General features: G+C 35.0%; 1 protein-coding gene across 3 annotated transcripts in view; it reads left to right on the forward strand.

Moving 5' to 3' along the window:
* WRN (WRN RecQ like helicase) overlaps positions 1 to 19897 on the forward strand; it is a 138767-nt gene that overhangs the window by 56449 nt on the left and 62421 nt on the right. For all 3 annotated transcript variants that reach the window (XM_019642884.1, XM_019642885.1, XM_019642887.1), the window contains exons 13-18: positions 1764 to 1831; positions 2752 to 2860; positions 4341 to 4409; positions 7992 to 8074; positions 14364 to 14470; positions 18911 to 19098. In XM_019642884.1, the coding sequence (XP_019498429.1) occupies positions 1764 to 1831; positions 2752 to 2860; positions 4341 to 4409; positions 7992 to 8074; positions 14364 to 14470; positions 18911 to 19098 (624 nt within the window). The remainder of the gene's footprint in view (positions 1 to 1763; positions 1832 to 2751; positions 2861 to 4340; positions 4410 to 7991; positions 8075 to 14363; positions 14471 to 18910; positions 19099 to 19897) is intronic.

Raw genomic sequence — 19897 nt, forward strand, 5'->3', positions numbered from 1 at the left:
ATAGTTGTATAAAATTCATATCTGTAAGTTATTTTTATAAGCAAGGAAAAATTGTTTTCCTGACCATAGAGAGTTCTAGGTAGAAACTCGTTTAAATACATTAATAAATGAATCTTTAAATTTATTAATTTTTTTTTTTAAGATTTTAATTGGGGAATTGGGAGAGGGGAAAAGTGCTGGGGAATAGGGGGAGGGGAACAGACTGCTCCCCAGTCCAGCCGTGGAGGACGTCACCTCACTGGCCCATATTGGTATTATCATTGTGCTCTTCCTGGGTGAGGCAGTCGCTTGCTGGCCATTGGACGGCAGCCCATGGCAGCTCATGAATGTGCACGCTAGCTGCTAACCAGCCCCACTGCAGCCTATGCTGTCACCAGCGACCCTCAGCAGCCCAGCTCCAGGCTGAGCTGCCGTTCACTATCTCAGCTACAGAGGGTGCAGTGTTACTGGCCTTCTATGTGGGATCAGAACTGGGGCCCTGCTGCCCAGAGCTGATGTCCCAAGCCAACTTTCAACCAATGCGCCACTCAGCCAGTCCTTAATTCATTAATCTTAATGCTGACTTGTTTTTCCTTAAATAAGTATCTATGTGCCTATTTTATGCATCTTATTGTCCAAAGCATGCTGATGTAATACAATTTCATAAGACAACAATTTGAAGAACAGTGATAATATTTTCCGTTTTAATATATTCAAATGTATTTTCTTCTAAGGGGGCACCTTTACAAATATTGAAATGAGATGAGGAACAAGTAAATTTAAATGAAACTAATAAGAATGTGGATTTTTTTCTATTGAGGGAATTTAAAATTTAACCCATGGAAACATTTCTTTCCTTTTTCCTTCTGATCTTAAAATTTTTAAAAAATTAAACTGTGACTTATATACAGAAAAGAGCACATAAATGTACAGATCAATAGATTTTCACAAACGAGGCACCCTGTGTAACCAGCTCTCAGATAAGAAAGAATAGGTCATTACCACCATATAAGGAGATCACCTTTCCAGTTGATGTTTTCCTCAGTATTTTATTTTTTAAAGTTCAAAGATATACAATAAAGTTGGAAAGAATTTTTTTTTACTATGAGTAACCGTGTATTCAGCAGTTTACTATACTTGCTTTATCACATTTCCGTCGATCATCTATCCGTTTCTTAATTCATCCAGTTTTTAAATTGCATCTCAAGGTAAGTTGTGGATATCATTACACTTCCCTCTAAGTACTTCAGCACATAAATCATTAACTATAGTTAAATACTTATTTATTTTTCTTTTGATATAAAATTTAAGTAGAAAGAAATGGTCAAACCTTAAGTGTATATTTGCAAATCTTAAGTGCACTTGCCTACACCCGTGTAACCTAAACCCCTATTACAATATGGATCATTATGGTCACTCCATAAAGTCTCCTTGTTTTCCTCCTCAGTCAATCCTTGCCCCTGGATAATTTCTCTTATTTATTTAAAATCAACGATTCTATCGGAAATCTAGTGTGAAGCTTGGAATTTATTTTGTACTTTAGGTCTCTGTAATAAAACTGAATACGTATACCAATTGAAACTCCTAGTTGTTCAGTCAGCTTGAATGGGAGACTGGTCAAATGGGGGTCTTTGTTTTAAAGTTCTAGGGTTCATTTTTATTGAAGGTCAAAAATATAGAAGAAATACTATTAGAGAAAGTGAAAAAAATTGAATGTGTTTCAGCTTGTCCCTTGGGTTTCTTATTAGTAAGACAAAACAGCTTTTTGCTTTTTCACCCTCCAGAGTTCAGTGGAAAGTGATTCATTCTGTACTGAAAGAAAGAAGAGATAATGTTGTTGTCATGGCAACTGGTAAGTTGTACTTAAGCAAGTAACTTAATCCTTTAACAAATAAAATTTAAAGGTTCCGAAATGCCTAATCTTTCATTAAACTCTCGAAATACAAATAAATAGTTCCCCCATTTCCACGGTTTTATTTTCTGTGGTTTCAGTTACCTCCAGTCAACCACAGTCTGAATATATTACATGGAAAGTTCCAGAAATAAACAATTCATAAGTTTCAAAATGCCCACCTTTCTGAGTAGCATGATGACATCTCACTGCCCAGGACGTGAATCATCCCTTTGTCCAGTGTCTCCACACTGTGTACACCACCTGCCCAGCAGTCACTTGGTAGCCATTTCAGTTATCAGATCAACTGTCACAGTATTGCAGTGCCTGTGTTCAAGTCACCCTAATTTTACTTAAACAATGGCCCTGAAGTGCAAGAGTAGTGATGCTGGCAATTTGGATAAGCCGTAAAGTACTTCCTTTAAGGGAAAAGGTGAGTACAGTTCAATAAGATATTTTGAGAGAGAGGAGACAGACCACATTCCCATAACTTTTATTACAGTATATTGTTCTGTTTTATTATCAGTTATTGTTAATCTTTTACTGTGCCTAATTTATAATTTAAACTTTATCACAGGTAGGTATGTGTAGGAAAAAAAATTAGCATTTGTAGGGTTCAGTACTATTCATGGTTTCAGGCATCCACTGGAGTTCTTGGAACGTATACCCTGTGGGTAAGGGGGACAACTGTTCAAACACAAACAGTGTAAAATACAGCAGAGAGTGACCTGAGAGTAGATGCTTAAATTTACACATGAATTTGGTCTTGGGAAGATAGCATATTAGTAAGTGACCATTTGTCTCATATAAGTACATTGTAAAAAGAAATAAAAGTACCAAAGCTTTATTTTTATTTCAATGTGTATTATTTTTATTTCAAGGCTATGGAAAGAGTTTATGCTTTCAGTATCCACCTGTTTATGTAGGCGGGATTGGCCTTGTCATCTCTCCTCTTATTTCTTTGATGGAAGACCAAGTGCTCCAGCTTGGGTAAGTAATGTTTTCATTGCCATATTATCACTTATTTTTTCTTCTGTGAAGGAAACATCTGATCTATCATGTACATTAAACTCTAGTTCCTAGTAACACATTTCTGTAAGTGTTGTTTTATCTTTATAAATAATAAATGACACTTTAGTGGAAGAGCTTACCTCCTTTTTTGAGATCTCTGTAATTCAAGGCCACCAGGTGGCCCAGATAAAAATTTTTTTTTAAAGCAAACTTTATGCCAGTTTAAATTGTGTATCTCAAAATTATTTTTTCTTTTGGTTACTCTTGCTCTTCAGCTCCGTATGAACTATATACATGGAAGTCTGTATTTTGGTGATGAAAAAATTTTAAACTTCTTTAACTCGAGTTTGCAATCTTTTAGAAAAAACCCACCTTTACAACCTGCCTTATAATATGGCCCTTGAAGGAATTTGTTTTTTTTTGCTTTATTTTTTAGTATTTTTTTTTTAATTGTTAGTTTCAGGTGTACGGAACAATGCAATAGTTACCCTTTTCACCCTTCCCAAGTTACCACCACCCCCCCCCCATCTACTGCCCTCCCACCCCCGATATCATGCTTATCTATTACAATTCCATTGATTCCATTCCCACTCTCTACTCAATGTCCCGAGACTATATGTATATATAATTATAGTTGACATACAATATTATTCAACATCAGCTTCAGAAATACAGTGCAGTGGTCAGGCCTCTACACCGACTATGAAGTGGTCTCCTCAACAGGACATGAGTCCATCTGGCCCCCTAAGAAATATTTACAACATTATTGCATATATTCCTCAGACTGTCTTTTTCTATCCCTGAGGCCATATTGCAATTACCAATTTGTATTGTCTCATCCCTTCCCCTCTCCTTCATCCCCACCCCCTCCCAACTAACAACCCTCAGTTCTTCCTCTGTGTCTCTGAGACTATCTCCATCCACTTCTCCCATCCATTCAGCTCCTTAGAATCCACGTATAAGTGAGATCATATGATATTTGTCTTTCTCTGACTGATGTATTTCACTTAGCATAATGTTCTCTAGTTCCATCCATATTGTTGCAAAAGGTACTATTTCCTTCTTCTTTATAGCTGAATAATACTCCATTGTGTAAACGTACCAAAGTTTCTTAATCCAGTCGTCTACCGATGGACATTTTGGTTGTTTCCAAGTCTTAGCTATTGTGAATAACGCCGCAATGAACATAGGGGTACATATATTTTTTCGATTAATGTCTTGGGATTTTTTTGATAAATCCCTAAGAGTGGGATTGCTGGGTCATAAGGTAGTTCCATTTTCAGATTTTTGAGGTACCTCCATAGGAATTTGTTGATCAATTACTGAGTTACAAAACGAGTGAGAATTGCAAAGAAGAAGAATGTACATCATTATGTTTCTTTATTTCTTCTCACTTAAGAATGAGGTTTGTATTTGTAGTGTGTACATGGCTCCAGAGTGTTTGTTTTCCTTCTTATAGAATGTCCAACATTTCAGCCTGTTTGCTGGGATCGGCACAGACAAAAAATGTCCTACAGGATATTAAATTGTGAGTAATTTATATTATTTCTAATCATGTGGTCACACGTCTATGGTATGTGAGAGAATTTTGTACACAAAAAAATTTTATTTAACGTATGAACAAAATGTCCGTGATTTAAAAATGTACTTTCTTTTTATAGTACATTTGCAGAACTGTTAATCTAAAAATCTTCCAAATATAAAGAAATCTATTATTTTTGATTCTTGGACTGTAAGGTGAACATTGTAATCATAGGATTGTAAAATTTTGATTTCAGACGAGAACTCAAATACTTTCTAGTTTTGCCTTATTTTATAGATGAGGAAACTGAGGCTCAGAGAAAGTGATTTGCCGAAGTCACTCACTCAATGAGTTAATGGCTGGCGGGGACTGGATTCTAGATCTCTTGCCCCACTAATTCCATTGTGACATAATTCCTAACAAGAAGAAAACTGTCAGACACACACAAAAATATGTGTATATGTGTATTTACACACACACACACACACGGTGCCAAAAAAATGTATGCACATTTTAAGAAAGGAGAAAACTGTATTCAAATTGTAATGCTCCATATACACCGATAGCAAAAGATGAATACAAGTCATGTTTATCCTTTTTTTTGGGCACCCCCAGTATATTCATACACAAACATATATGCATGTATTTACTGAGTTTTGATAAATGCATATAGATATGTAACCCAAACCCCTATTAAGATACAGAATATTACTGTCACTTCAGAAAGTTCCCTCATGTTCCTTCCCAGTTTATCCTTTTATCTTCCATCCTAAAGCAAACTACTGTTCTGATTTTTTCTACCGTATTTTTATTTTGTCTGTTCTAGAACTTTGTGTAAATGGGGTCATACAATATGAACTCTTTTGTGTAAGAGTTTACATTCAGCATAATGTTTTGAGAACCCTGCATGCTATTGCATGTATCAGTAGTTTTTTTTTTTTTTAATACCAGAGTGGTATTTTATGGTATGAAAATACCACAGTTTCTTTTCTCATTTCCTCATAAATAGATGCCTAAGCTATTTATAGTTTTGGGCTGTTACTAAATAAAGCTGCTATGAATATTCCTATAAAATATTTTTTTTATTTTTTTTATTTTTTTTATTTTTTTAAAGATTTTTATTGGTGAATTGGGGGGATGGGAACAGTGCTGGGGAATTGGGGAAAGGGGAACAGACAAGTTGCTGTCGTTTTGTTCTTCAGTCTAGTTGTGGAGGATGTTGCTTCACTGGCCCAAGTTGGCACCATCATCGCGCTCTTCTCTGGCGAGGCAGATCAGTCGCCGGCTTCTGGACGGCCGCTCACTGCGGCTGCTGGCCGCTCACGCTGGCTGCTGGCCACACACGGTAGCCCATGGCAATCCACTGCCACAGGGACTGCAGCCCACGCCGTCGCCGGCGACTCACGGCAGCCCAGCTCCAGGTTGAGCTGTTGTTCAGCATCTTAGCTGTAGAGGGCAGTGTCACTGGCCCTCATATGTGGGATCCGAACCGGGGCCCTCTGGCATCCCAAGCGAGTTCTTAACCATCGCGCCACTCGGCCGGCCCTATAAAATATTTTTTGAACGTATTTTTTTCTAAACATTTTTAATCACCTTTACTGAGGTATAATTGACATATAATACATTTTTCACACTTAAAATATATAACTTAGTAAGTTTCTGGCATTTAATCACGAAATCATCACCACAATCCAGATAATGAAAATATCCATCATCCCCAAAGTTTATTCCTACCTTTTGTAGTTCATTCCTCCCACCTTTCACTACCTTCTATGCCCCACACACCAGATAACCACTGATCTACTTTGTCACTATAGTTTAGTTTATCTTTCCTAAAATTGTACATAAACAAAATCAGTCATACAATATGTGCTGTTTTGTCTGTTTTAAAGCACACAGCATAATTATTTTGAGATTCATTCATGTTGTCACATATATCAATAGTTTATTCCTTTTTATTGCTGATTAAATTACATCATATGGATATGCCACAATTGTTTTAGTTATTCACCTGTTGATAGACATTTGTATTATTTCCAGTTTTGGGCTGTTAAATATAAAGTTGCTATGAACAATTTTATACAAGTCTTTGTGTGGACATATGCTTTCATTTCATTGGTATAAACCATGGAGTGGAATGACTGGATCATGTAGATAAATGTTTTAACTTTTTTTCTAATTGTGGTAAATTTACATAATTTAATATTCATCACTTTAGCCATTTGAAAAGTATACAATTCAGTGGCTTTTAGTACATTCACAACATTGTGCAACCATCACCACTATCTAATTCCAGAGCATTTTTATCACACCCCCCAAAAAAACCTCCATATCCATTAAGCATTCTCCATGCTTCCCTCCCCACCCCCTTCCAACCAATAATCTAGTTTCTGTGTCTATGATTATGACATTTCATATAAATGGACTCATGCAAATATGTGGCTTTTTGTGTCTGGCTTCTTTCCCTTAGCACAAAGCTATCAGTACTTCATTTCTTTTTATGGATGAATAATATTCCATTGTATGGACATATTATATTTTATTTATCCATTCATCAGTGATAGATATTTAGGTTGTTTCCACTTTTTGACTGTTATGAATAATGGTACTTTGAACATTTATGTACAAGTTTTGAAATGAACATGTTTTCAGTGCTTTTGTGTGTATGCATAGGAGAGGACTTGCTGGGCCATATGATAATTATTCTATGTTAACTTTATAAGAAACTGCCAAGCTTTTTGAGAGTAGTTTCTTTTTTTATACATAGCCTCTATATATGTCTTCCTCGTTCTTTTCTCTGTGGAGATAAGCATTCCCTGCCTTTTTAGTCACAAAATAGAAGAAGATTTCTTTTCAACTCCTGTTTTTACATGTTACAGGTCTTACCATCTGCAGAGACTGACTGGTTCTTTCTTGATCAGACCCTCAATTTCTAGGACAGAGACTAATTGACTTGACTTTGAAACAATGTCTAACCCTGGCCCAAGAAGATACAGACAAGAGAGCACAATATACAGGCAGAAAAGGGAGCTGTGGGTTTATGGAGAGGGACAGGGGTAGGATAATGGATTATAAATCTCCAACAAGGAGGGTAATATGTAGGTGGATTGCTAACACATAAAAGTTTACTATAGGCTTGATCATTTAACTCAAGGATCAAGTTTCGGGGCTAGTCTGTTAGAAATCAGAACCAGGCTTCAAATGTCACCTTAATGCTGAGTATTCCTGGACAGGCATTGCGAGTTTTTATTTTGAAGCATTGAAGTAAAATCAAAGGACAATATATTTGGATAAATATATACTTGTATGTATACTGGGGATGCCAAAAAATGTATACACATGACTTGTATTGATCTTTTGTTATCGGTATATATTGAGCATTACAATTTTAATACAGTTTTTCCTTTCTTAGAATTGTATACATTTTTTGGGCACATACATTCATTTAGTTTTTAGTAAGTAGCATAGTGTATTATTTAAAAATTTATCAGGTATTAATGGTTTTAAGTTTGAATTCATTGCGTGGTTGTTTTCTTTATTGTAATATATTTCTTGTCCTGTTCTTTTTTTGTTTGTTTGTCTTTACAGAGGCAAATACCGGATTGTATACTTAACTCCAGAATTCTGTTTAGGTAACTTGAACCTATTCCAGCAACTTGAGGAAACTATTGGTAAGTAATACAATAGGATCTTTATATTGGTAAATGGTACAATGTAAGTATTTATAGAATTGAGTTATCCTTTAAAGTTAAAACTTATGAGTGGATACTGGATTTCACTTCTGTTAAAGTTTATTTCAAACATCATATCCTCTAGGCAATCCCTGACTCTCCGACTTGGCATCTCCCTTATCTTATCCCATCGTACCCTGTAATTCCTTCTGCCATAGAAATTAGGCTCCTGTTTTATAATTACCTGTTTGTATATCTGTTTTCTTCTGTTATATATACTATAAACTTTTTTGGGAAAAAATACCATTCTTATTTATTTATATATCCTTAGTGCACTGTGTGTCACATAGTAGGCATTTAAGTGTATTGTTGAAAGAATGTTGAAAATATAATTTTCTTTTTTTCATATTCTAAATCTAAATTAAATCTACCCTTGTTTATGAGACACACCCTTCAAACTTTAAAAAAGTTTAGGACGCTTTAACCTTGAAAAATCTGATTTAATGCCTGGTGTGGGACCCTAGCATCTCGTTTTTCATAGGTGATTTTAATGTGTAGTCAGGGTTGGAAGCCATAGTACCTTTGATTATTTGCCACCAGTGGTTATGATTAAAAAAATTAGACTAAGTCATAGCTTATTTCCTAGAAAATATAGACTTAGTCAAAAGTTGACACCATTATTTTGGACTTAAAAAAATTTTGTGTCTTTGTTTTTTGCTTCTTGATGGTCAGGGTAAGCTAAAAAATTGCAATCAAGGCTTCCATTGCAAATGCACATATTTCAAACATTCAGTTGAACCAACCAATCTTAGTTTTCTGATATTATATGATCTCATTGTATTATTATGCACTAAAATAAATCCACATAGGTAAGGTTTTCAATGTTATAACATCTCATTTAACGGTTACTTGGATATACCTTTAGGAAAGCACTTAACAATATTTCTAAGGATATCATGAAAACAACTTTATATCATTTTAGTATGTGTGAAATACCAGCAAAAGAATGAGGGAAAAAATTAACATTTGATTAAATGTATTATCAAAGAGTGCGTCCATCAGCTGTTAAACTCCTTTATTGGCATATTATATTTTTGCCTTTAATTGAAAACAAATTTGGTGTGTCCCCTATTAGTTCCCATATTAATATTATTCATATTAGTATGAAGTTCTTATGAATATTTTACTTTAGATTAAGCCTAACTACTCTAGATACATAGATTTCATTGTTTTATTGCAAAAGCTAAAGTCTGTGTCTATAATGGTCTGGATACATTTTGTTCCATTTTAGTATTTTCTTTGTTTCTGTGATGGAGTTAATAATTAGCTGCAGTCTGTACTTAGATCCTTTGACAGATAGTTCTAATTCTCTATTTTTATTTTTTGTAATGGATTAAATTATGAACACTGCATTCATTACAATAGAATATTCTGCATATGATGGATGAAAATGCTCTTTTAGGTTGATTCAATGTTGCATAAAAGGGGATAAATTCGTTCGAAATATTTTACTTTGTCTTTTGTTTTCAGGAAATTGTAAAATGCTTGCAAAGGTGAATATGCTCAGAATTTTATTTGTATAGTAGTCTGGCGTTTAATCAAACTCATGAATTTATGATGTGTTATATTTTAAGTAGTATGGATTTATAACAGAATCAACAGACATAATTTATATGGAGACTCCTTAAAACCAACACACTTGTAATTGTCTTTTAACTTTGGAAATAAGCCTTGAGTGACAGGTATGCCAAAATGAAATATGTATAGAACCTGGTCAGACAGTTGGATTTACACATGTAAAGTGAAAGTTGACAAAAGCTTGCCTAAATTGATTGTGAAGGACAAAGTTCAGCTCCATTAAAAGGTAGTTAGTCCTATAGCTTTATTATTTATTTATTTATTTATTATTTATTTATTTAAATTAGTTTCAAGTGTACAAAGCAACGTAATATTATAGTTAGACATTTACACCCCTCACAAAGTGATAACCCCCTCCCCCAAGCTACCACCCCTCTGACATTTTATAGAACTGTTATAATATCATTAGCTATCTTCCTTATGCTGTACTCCATCTCCCGTGACTCCACACGCACACAAAGTCTCACAGTTAAGTTTGCGAACTTACCACTGTGCACTTACATTGGCAGCACTATACAAACAACTTGGTAAGGCTTCATAACCTTGGTATATCAGTGTCTCACAGCTCTGTTTGTGTCCACGTGTGGCGGTGTCTTGCTGAGTGGCGTTTGTTATTGTTCTTGCATGGTTTTGTATGCCCTTGTGACAATGTCTGAGCTTGAATTAGCAACGAACAAACATTACGGTAAATTTCTTGTTAAACTTGGCAAGAGTGGAAGTGAAATCAGGGACATGTTAATCCAAGTTTATGGGGATAATGCCATGAAGAAAACCGCAGTGTCCAATTGGATTAAACATTTTTTTGAGGGGAGAGAACGCATCACTGAGGAAGGGAGGTCAGGGCAGCTAGTAACAAGCAGAGCTGACGAAAACATTGCAAGAATTCATCGAACTGTGTGTCAAAATCGTTGGCTGACTGTGCGAAACATAGTAGACCAAGTAAACATCGATAGAGAAACAGGAAAATCTTAACTGAAAATGTTGGCATGAGAAAGGCGTGTGCAAAAATGGTCCTGAAGGAGTTTACTGATGAACAAAAGCAAAGGAGAGGCGCAGTTTGCCAAGACCTTTTGGTGATGTTTTGGGCCATGTTATCACTGGTGATGAAACATGGGTGTACCAATACGACCCTGAAACAAAGCGTCAAAGTGCACAATGGAAGTCAGCCAATTCTCCACCACCAAAAATGTTCCGCCAGTCCAAATCAAGAGCCAAAACGATGTTGCTAACCTTTTTTGATATCAGAGGGATTATTCATAATGAATTTGTACCAACTGGACAAACAGTTAACCAAGTTTACTATTTGGAAGTGCTGAAAAGACTGTGTGAAAAAGTTAGACGACCTGAACTGTTCGCCAACAATTCTTGGCTCTTGCATCATGACAATGCACCAGCTCACTGTCTGTGAGGGAGTTTTGAGCCAGTAAACAAATAACTGTATTGGAGCACTCTCCCTACTCACCTGATGTGGCCCCCAATGACTTCTTTCTTTACCCTAAGATAAAGGAAATATTGAAAGGAAGATTTTGATGACATTCAGGACATCAGGGGTAATGCAACAACAGCTCTGATGGCCATTTCAGAAAAAGAGTTCCAAAATTGCTTTAAAGGGTGGACTAGGCGCTGGCATCAGTGCATAGCTTCCCAAGGGGAGTACTTCGAATGTGACTGTAGTGATATTCAACAATGAGGTATGTAACACTTTTTCTAGGATGATTTCTCAAACTTAATTGTCAGGCCTGGGGAAGGTGTGTGTGTGTGTGTGTATGTGTGTGTGTATTTTCTTATTGTTGACTTACAATATTGTACTTCAGCTTCAGTTGTACAGCGCATTAGTCATGCATCTAACAATCTATGAAGTGATCCCCTCGATAAATCCTGTACCCATCTGGCACTTTACATAATCTTTACAACATTGTTGATTATATCCCCTCTTCTGTATTTCATATCCCCATGACTATATTGTGTGTACCAATTTGCTCTTTGTAATCCCTTCACCTTCTCCCCCATCCCCAGCCCTCTCCCATCTAGCAACCAAAATTTTTTTTTCTATATCTCTGTGTCTATTTCTGTTTTGTTTGCTGATTTATTCTGTTCTTTAGATTTCACATATATGTGAGATCATATGGTATTTCTCTTTCTCAGTCTGGCTTATTTCACTTAGTGTAATATCTTAAGGTCCATCTATGTTGTTGCAAAGGGTAAGATTTCATTCTTTTTTATAGCCGAGTAATATTCCATTGTATAAATGTACCACAGTTTCTTTATCCAGTCGTCTATCGATGGGCATTTCAGTTCTTTTCATATCTTGGCTATTGTGAATAGTGCTGCAATAAACATAGTGGTGCATATATTTTTTCAAATTAGTGTTTTGGATTTCTCTGGATAGATACCCAAAGTGGAATTGCTGGGTCATACGGTAGTTCCATTTCCAGCTTTTTGAGATACCGCCATACTGATTTCCATAATGGCTGCACCAATCTGCAATCCCACCAACAGTGCACAAGGGTTCCCTTTTCTCCACATCCTAGCCAACATTTGTTATTTCTTGATTTGTTGATGATTACCATCCTGACAGGAGTGAAGTAGTATCTCATTGTGGTTTTTATTTGCATTTCTCTAATGATTAGTGATGTTGAATATTTTTTCATATGTCTGTTGGCCATCTGTATGTCCTCTTTAGAGAAATGTCTCTTCATGTAATACTATAATTTTAAATAGAAGAGCAGCTACCATCTTTGTTTTAACCTATTTAATTTAAAGTCAGATCATTTAGTTTCTAAAGCCAAGATGAGTATGGTGGTAACATTGAATTTTCCCCAGCTACTCAGTAGTAACCAGAGAATTTTGATGCTAATCAACCCATTTTGCCTTTTTTTTTTTTAAAGATTTTATTGGGGAATTGGGGAAGGGAAACAGTGTTGGGGAATTCGGGAAGGGGAACAGTCAAGTTGTTGTCCTTCAATCTTAGTTGTGGAAGACACAACTAGCTCAGCTCCAAGTCCACTTGCCATCCGGCTGCCCGTTGGCAACTCACAGCCGCTCAGCTCAAGGTGCCATGTTGAATCTTAGTTGCGGGTGGGCTTAGCCCACCATCCTATGTGGGAGTCGAACCGGCAACCTTGTTGTTAGGAGCACGTGCTCTCACCAGCTTAGCCATCCTGCCACCTGTTGGCAGCTCAGCAGCAGCTCAGCTTGGGCGCAGCTCATTGGCCCATGTGGGAATCGAACCGACGATCCTGTTGCTCAGAGCTCACGCTCTTAACCAACTGAGCCACTCAGCTGGCCCCCATTTTGCTTTTATTTAGTAGGTTTCTTTGTTGCTTTCTTTCCCCTCCAACTCTTTATTATAGTTGTCAATCTCAGTGAATTATAATTGTTTATTTGCATGTCTATCTCTTTTAGAATTATGAGCTCTTCAAGGTAATGGATTGTATTTTATTAATCTTTTTGTTCCTAGAAAAGTGTTTGGATCATAGTGAGCATTTAATAACTATAATAATAATGGTAGTAACTTTTTATTGAGATCTCTTTTGTGCCAGGCCCTGTCTTAGCATTTTATGTGAATGATCTAATTTAACCTTCAGAGTAATTAATAAATATTAGGTACTATTTATTACATTTTACTTGTGGGAAACAGACTCGGAAGCTTGAGTAACTTAAGATAATACAAATGATAATTGGCAGAGCCAGTTCTGCATCCAGGCAGTCTGACTCCAGAGCACATGTTTTTAATCACCCCCCTAGCGGCAGGACAACATTATTAATACTCAGATAAGTACCAAGTAATAATCATCTTAACTGAAAGAAAAAATTATTTTTGTCTTAAGTATTAATTTGGTAATTGAGGGTAAAAGCACTGCTGTCATTACTGTGAAATAGCTGAAGACATTTTAATGGATGGTTATACGATAAAGCCCTTTTCTGTAGTGTATTACTGTACACTATTGATTCTATTTTAGTGTGGGGGTGTGGTGTGGGGGCAGAGTGGAGGGGTTGCTAGGGGAAGAAGGAACACATTGTATTCCTTCTTACCTACTTTGTACATAATGAGATTTAGTTCTTCTCTTACCATTGCACATTAGAAAATGTAGATGTCATCCTGTGTTTTCAATACTGTTATTTCAGAGGAACTATCTGTAACATGATAATGTGACCAATCATGGATGGTGATGCATTTATTCTCACTAGAAATGTGCTGATTCTATCCCTTGATAGCTAATCCATGAGATACAATTAAAAGTATTACCAAAGAGAAATAGAACAGCTCTTTTTTTTTTAGGGCATTATCATTACAGATGGTTCATGAGTGATACTTTTGAGGACAAGTAATTATATAATTAATTTCTCTGAGGAATAATGATGAGAGCTGAAATTCAATAAATACGTTATTTGAATAATATATAAATGTTTCCTTCTTTGATCCATTTACCTTTAATCTATATATTTCCCCTCTTCTATTCTCAATAATGATTTTTGGTGGTAATCTGATATTATTTATGCTTATATTTTCATATCAACCAAATACTTTGATGAGATTATTAAGTCTCCGTTCTGTAATATTTATATATTCTCAGTAAAGACTGTGATATTGTTTTAGATGAATTTATTTCATTTCGAGCTTTACTTTATTTACTTTTCTTTTTTATAGGCATCACACTGATTGCTGTGGATGAGGCTCACTGTATTTCTGAGTGGGGACATGATTTTAGAAGTTCATTTAGGGCTTTGGGCTCCCTAAAGGCAGCATTCCTGTCGGTAAGCTTTGCCAAGCACAATGTTTTTGACCTTGTTCTCTACTACTTGTTGCCCCATTTGCTTGGTTCCAGACACCCTGTTCTCTCTGATATTCTTCGAACATGCCAAGCACGCTCTTATGTTAGGGCTTTGTTCCTGCTCTTCCCTGTCCCTGAATACTTTTTTTACCTAGGTAATTCACATGGTGTGACCTCTTGTTTTTCTCAGGTCTTTGCTGAAATATTACTTCCTCATTTAGGCCACCTGGGTCGCCATATGAAAAATTTCAAATTAACCCCTCTTCCAACAGTCAACATTTCTCATATTCCTTTACTATTTTTAAATAGCACTTAAGACTGTTTAACTTTCTGCATTATATTTTGTCTATTGTCTGTGGGTCCCTACTAGAATATTCTTTGTGGGGAGGAGGTTTTGATGGATTGGCTTATAAATTCTAGAACATCGTGGGCGCTCCATAAATAATTGGGTAAATGAAAAGTGAATTCTGATGAGAAAGCTGAGAAGCAGGGAAGTAACTTTCGCACATAGGTAGTACATAGTAGAGTTTGGCAATGGCCACACAGTGGAATACTGCTAGTTTCTAAAACAAATTATTTGAATGAAGTGTAAAATAGATTTTCTGCCCTAAAGTAGCTCATAGTGCAGTAAAGGAGTTTAGATTCATACCTATAAAAAATAGAAGCAATAGTACCAAACAATAAATGATATGTGGAACAATATGAGTAATATAGATAAATTAAGAGTATTGATAGTACATGTAAGAGAGAAAGAAGCTATTTATGTGGTAAAAGTCATTAGGCTCATTGTACCTTGAAGACTGCTTTCCGTTAATTTAGAATGGTTTAAAGTAAGCTTTTGAAAAAAAATAAAGTAAGCTTTTGGAAACTAGGAAGATTGCTTTTTGTAATCCTTTCCTAGGCCTTTGATTCTAGAAGGATTGAGTTAGAAGTGTTTTAAATATTCTGTACAGTTCTTAAACACTTTTCAGTGTTGAATAAGTCTTTTATTATGTCCGGCTATGGTCTCCATTGGACCATTTTCATTTCTTGGGATGATTCAATGTAGCACAGGGTGTTCATCAAGTAATGCTGAGAAACGCTTTTTCCCTTGGGGTTTTCATGAAGCCTCTCTATTGCGTAAGTGGTGAGAAATGCCACCTGGTGGTTGTAGAACTCTCATTTTCCTCACGTTCTCAGTACTTTTTTTTTTTTCTCCTTTCAATTGCATTTGCACTGGCTCAACTGGTATAAACCTGCGGGGCTTCACACCACATAATTTCAGTAAGTTCAAAAATAGCAAAGAAATCACCAAACCATTTAGCACAAAGATTCCAATTTGGAGAGAATCAGACAAAGTGAGTCTCAAGAAAGAGCAGCCAGGCAAGAAAACTCTATGTCAGTCTTAAAATTCTGTCAAATTCAAATAAGAGGAACTGTGAGATCCATCAGACGTGTTGGTTCTTTGTATTCTCCAGTTCTTTCATAAATATCAGTGTATAGCAGACAATAACTATTTGGAATGAGTGATTGAATGAATGAAACATGATATTATGGAGTACAGAGTCAGAATTAGAAACATGACCCAAATTTAGAAGCAGATGGAATTGTTCTAATTCTTTGAATCTGTAGGTGCCACTCCATTGAAATATATGATTAAATAATTCCTAAATTTATAGTCACAAGATTAGTTTACATTTTGTTGCTTTTTAAAAAAAAACTTGGCACTTATTACCAAAGAAACCAAGACTTGTCAACTTAAAGAATAATAGTTTCATGAGTTAAGAAGTTGATATAACTCAGTGACAGTATAATTTATCATCCAAACCAATTTACTTTTGACAATTAAAGGGTGTAAGCTATTTATAATTATGCTGTGATGAGAGCATAAACTGGGAGTGTCACAGGAAACCAGGATATGTGGTCACCTTTCTCTTAATTAACCTATTTGTTATTTTTAAGCTTTACCCTAGTTTATAAATTTTAAATGTCATAAAGCACCACAAGCTTCTAAGAAAAGATTCAGTTCATTTCTGGAGTGAAAATAAATACTATTGTTTTTTTAAGTTTAATATATTTCATGACTTTATTCTACATTCTAGTTGTGGAAGTAGTGTTCTTAACTGGGTTTCTAGAATGTTGTAGACAAAAGAGAGAATTTGTAATGATTTTTCACTGTTAGCAGGTCACTTGAATAGGGACTTTCTAGTAGCAAAATGGGAATTGTTTGTTACAGAGTCTGATATCATGTGGCCCTCTTTGTCTCATATTTTGGTGAAAAACCGAGGCCAGGAGAAGTTAGCCCTTGCCAAATTCAGTGGCAAATCTGGGAGTAGTGCCTATGTCCTTGGAGTTCTTGCATAGAATTATTTTCAATTGGTGTAATAACAGTATCAGTAATAGCTGAAGCATTTTGAGTGCTTGTTGTATACTGTGCATTATGTTCAGCACATTAATATGTTTTTATCTCATTAACATTATGATATTGTGGCTGTTATTGTAGCCATTTTATAGATGCGGAAACCAAAGTTTAGAGAGTGAAATAAATGGCTCAAAATCTCGTGTCTAGTTAAAGGCAGGATTTGAACTCAGGCAACTGATTCTAAGCCAGATTTTTTTTTTGTTTTACTGCTGTGCTGTTATTTTGCCTTATTTTTCTGTTAACTTCTTTAAGCAGTGTCATGTTTCATGCTTATTTCCTTATTTTCTTAAATATATTGCCCATCCACTCATATATATATATATATTGCTTAGAAACAAAGTAAACCTCCTTACAGTTTCTATCCTGAAAAGTTCTTTCTTTAGCTGCATATGCAGTTAAATGACAAGTATTTTATTAGTACATTTATAAATTGTTTGAGTAAAGCACTTAAATTGATGAAAATTCTTTGTTGCTGTGAGGGTGAGAGTGGGCATGTCCTAAGAACTTCTAATATTTGAATTCCCTTATTCTCACCCTTATATTTGATATAGATATTTTCATTATATGTGTGTGTGTGTATATATATATATATATATATATACACACACACATATAATGAAATATATGTATGTTTGATTAGAGAAATTAGTTTCTTTGTAAATTGGCCTATTCATCTGTAAGTTGTTAGGCACTCTCTAAATTCAGAGAATGGTCCAATTATAAGCGCAGAATCAATGAAGTTAATTTTGGGGTTACCGTTTTAAATAATTTCACAAAATTTAAGGATAGAAAATGCAAAAATGCCAATTACCTGGTCACATTGGTTTTCATACTCCCCAATTTAATTAATACTTTTCACATGAACTATGAGATAATTTTTAATTCAGTAAAGATATATTGATTGTACAGTAGTTTATAGTTTTTAATAAGTTTCTTTTCAAATTCTATAATTTTTTTTTTTTACAAATTGCACATAAGTTTTCAGTTACATACAAGAGAATTGCTTGAACTGATTTTTGAGGTAACTGCAGTGTATTTGAAGAGCTATTTTATCACGATATTGTTTACTGTATTTGTAATGGGCCAAAAAGAGTATTTTAAGAAAGGTGTGTTCTTGGGTATAGAACACCTAATGATTTAGGAACAACTTTAAGACAGTCCATTTTTTCTGATTATGAAATACTAGCATTGTTGATTATAACTTCCTATGATAACAGAAACAAAAATATTAAATATAGTTTCATGGGAGACATGTTGTTATCTTACTTTTGAATTTCTGAAAGATTACATATTCATGTTTTTCCTGGTATGAGCTATGGCTGCTTATCCAGTCAAGAAGTCTTTGCTAGACTGAAAATAGAACATGACTTGGTTGCTCAAGAAATCAATTAATAATAGATGTTTCATTTTATGCATTTTTTCTTATAGTATGCCATGATTAACTTAGTAAAACTGGAGAGTGTTTATCCAGATCATTGAGAGCTTTGCTTCTAGATCTGAGAAGCCATAAACCGATGTATTCAAAATAGGAGACCAAAAAAGAACCATTGCTTTGTATAGTTAGATTTTCAGGGGATATTAGGGTTTATAGTTTGTGAATTATAGATTAATAAAAAATATGTCATAATATTGGGTTGTTGGAAAAGTCATGATGTAATTTTTCTATGTTTTTTGTTGCAAAAATGCGTCATGACTTTTCCAACAATCCAATAAATGGAGAGGTAGATAGCTAATAAGTAGTCTTAATTTAATAAGACAAGGTAGATTACATTTAGAAATCTAATGGATTTAGTATATTATTTAAATGATTTTTTATTTTAAAAAAGTAAATATTTAGAGGTTGAGAAACACGTAAGTAGGAAGTTGTCTTTTTTCTTCTTTACAAAAGAATGATTTTAAAATTGTATTTTAAAAACAGTTTCTCCTGTAAATTGTCTCCAAGTCTTTTTGTAAGAAGGTGGTACAATTATTAGGCATTAAGAATCTCTGTCCTTTTTAAAAAATCAATTGTACTTCATTCAGGTTCCAATAGTTGCGCTCACTGCTACTGCAAGTTCTTCAATCCGGGAAGACATTATACGTTGCTTAAACCTCAAGGATCCTCAGATTACCTGTACTAGTTTTGATCGACCAAACTTGTATTTAGAAGTTGGACGAAAATCAGGAAACATCCTTGAGGATCTGAAGCAATTTCTTGTCCAAAAGGAAAGGTGAGGATTTCATGGTTGATAAATTTGGGTAACTATTTCCTTATTTTTAGAAAAATTATTTCATTAAAAAAAAAATTGTTTCCTTCTAATCTGTATTTAACATACTTCAAATTCTACTTATCTATGGTTCAAGTCAACTATAGTGTTATATAATCAAGACAGTCACTGAGGAAGAATTCTATTTTTGAAGCTAGAAACGAATTCTTTTAATATTTTTATATTCCATACTGTTGCCTGAACAGGACATATACGAGGTCTGACAATTAAGTTCGCGAACTTGTTATAATGATGTTGCTAACCTTTTTTGATATCAGAGGGATTATTCATAATGAATTTGTACCAGCTGGACAAACAGTTAACCAAGTTTACTATTTGGAAGTGCTGAAAAGGCTGCGTGAAAAAGTTAAATGACCTGAACTGTTCGCCAACAATTCTTGGCTCTTGCATTATGATAATGCACCAGCTCACTGTCTGTGAGGGAGTTTTGAGCCAGTAAACAAATAACTGTATTGGAGCACTCTCCCTACTCACCTGATGTGGCCCCCAATGACTTCTTTCTTTACCCTAAGATAAAGGAAATATTGAAAGGAAGATTTTGATGACATTCAGGACATCAGGGGTAATGCAACAACAGCTCTGATGGCCATTTCAGAAAAAGAGTTCCAAAATTGCTTTAAAGGGTGGACTAGGCGCTGGCGTCAGTGCATAGCTTCCCAAGGGGACTACTTAGAAGGTGACTGTAGTATATTCAGCAGTGAAGTATGTAGCACTTTTTCTAGGATGAGTTCGCGAACTTACT

This window comes from Hipposideros armiger, unplaced genomic scaffold (assembly GCF_001890085.2).
Source record: "Hipposideros armiger isolate ML-2016 unplaced genomic scaffold, ASM189008v1 scaffold_73, whole genome shotgun sequence".
NCBI classification, from domain to species: Eukaryota; Metazoa; Chordata; class Mammalia; order Chiroptera; family Hipposideridae; genus Hipposideros; species Hipposideros armiger.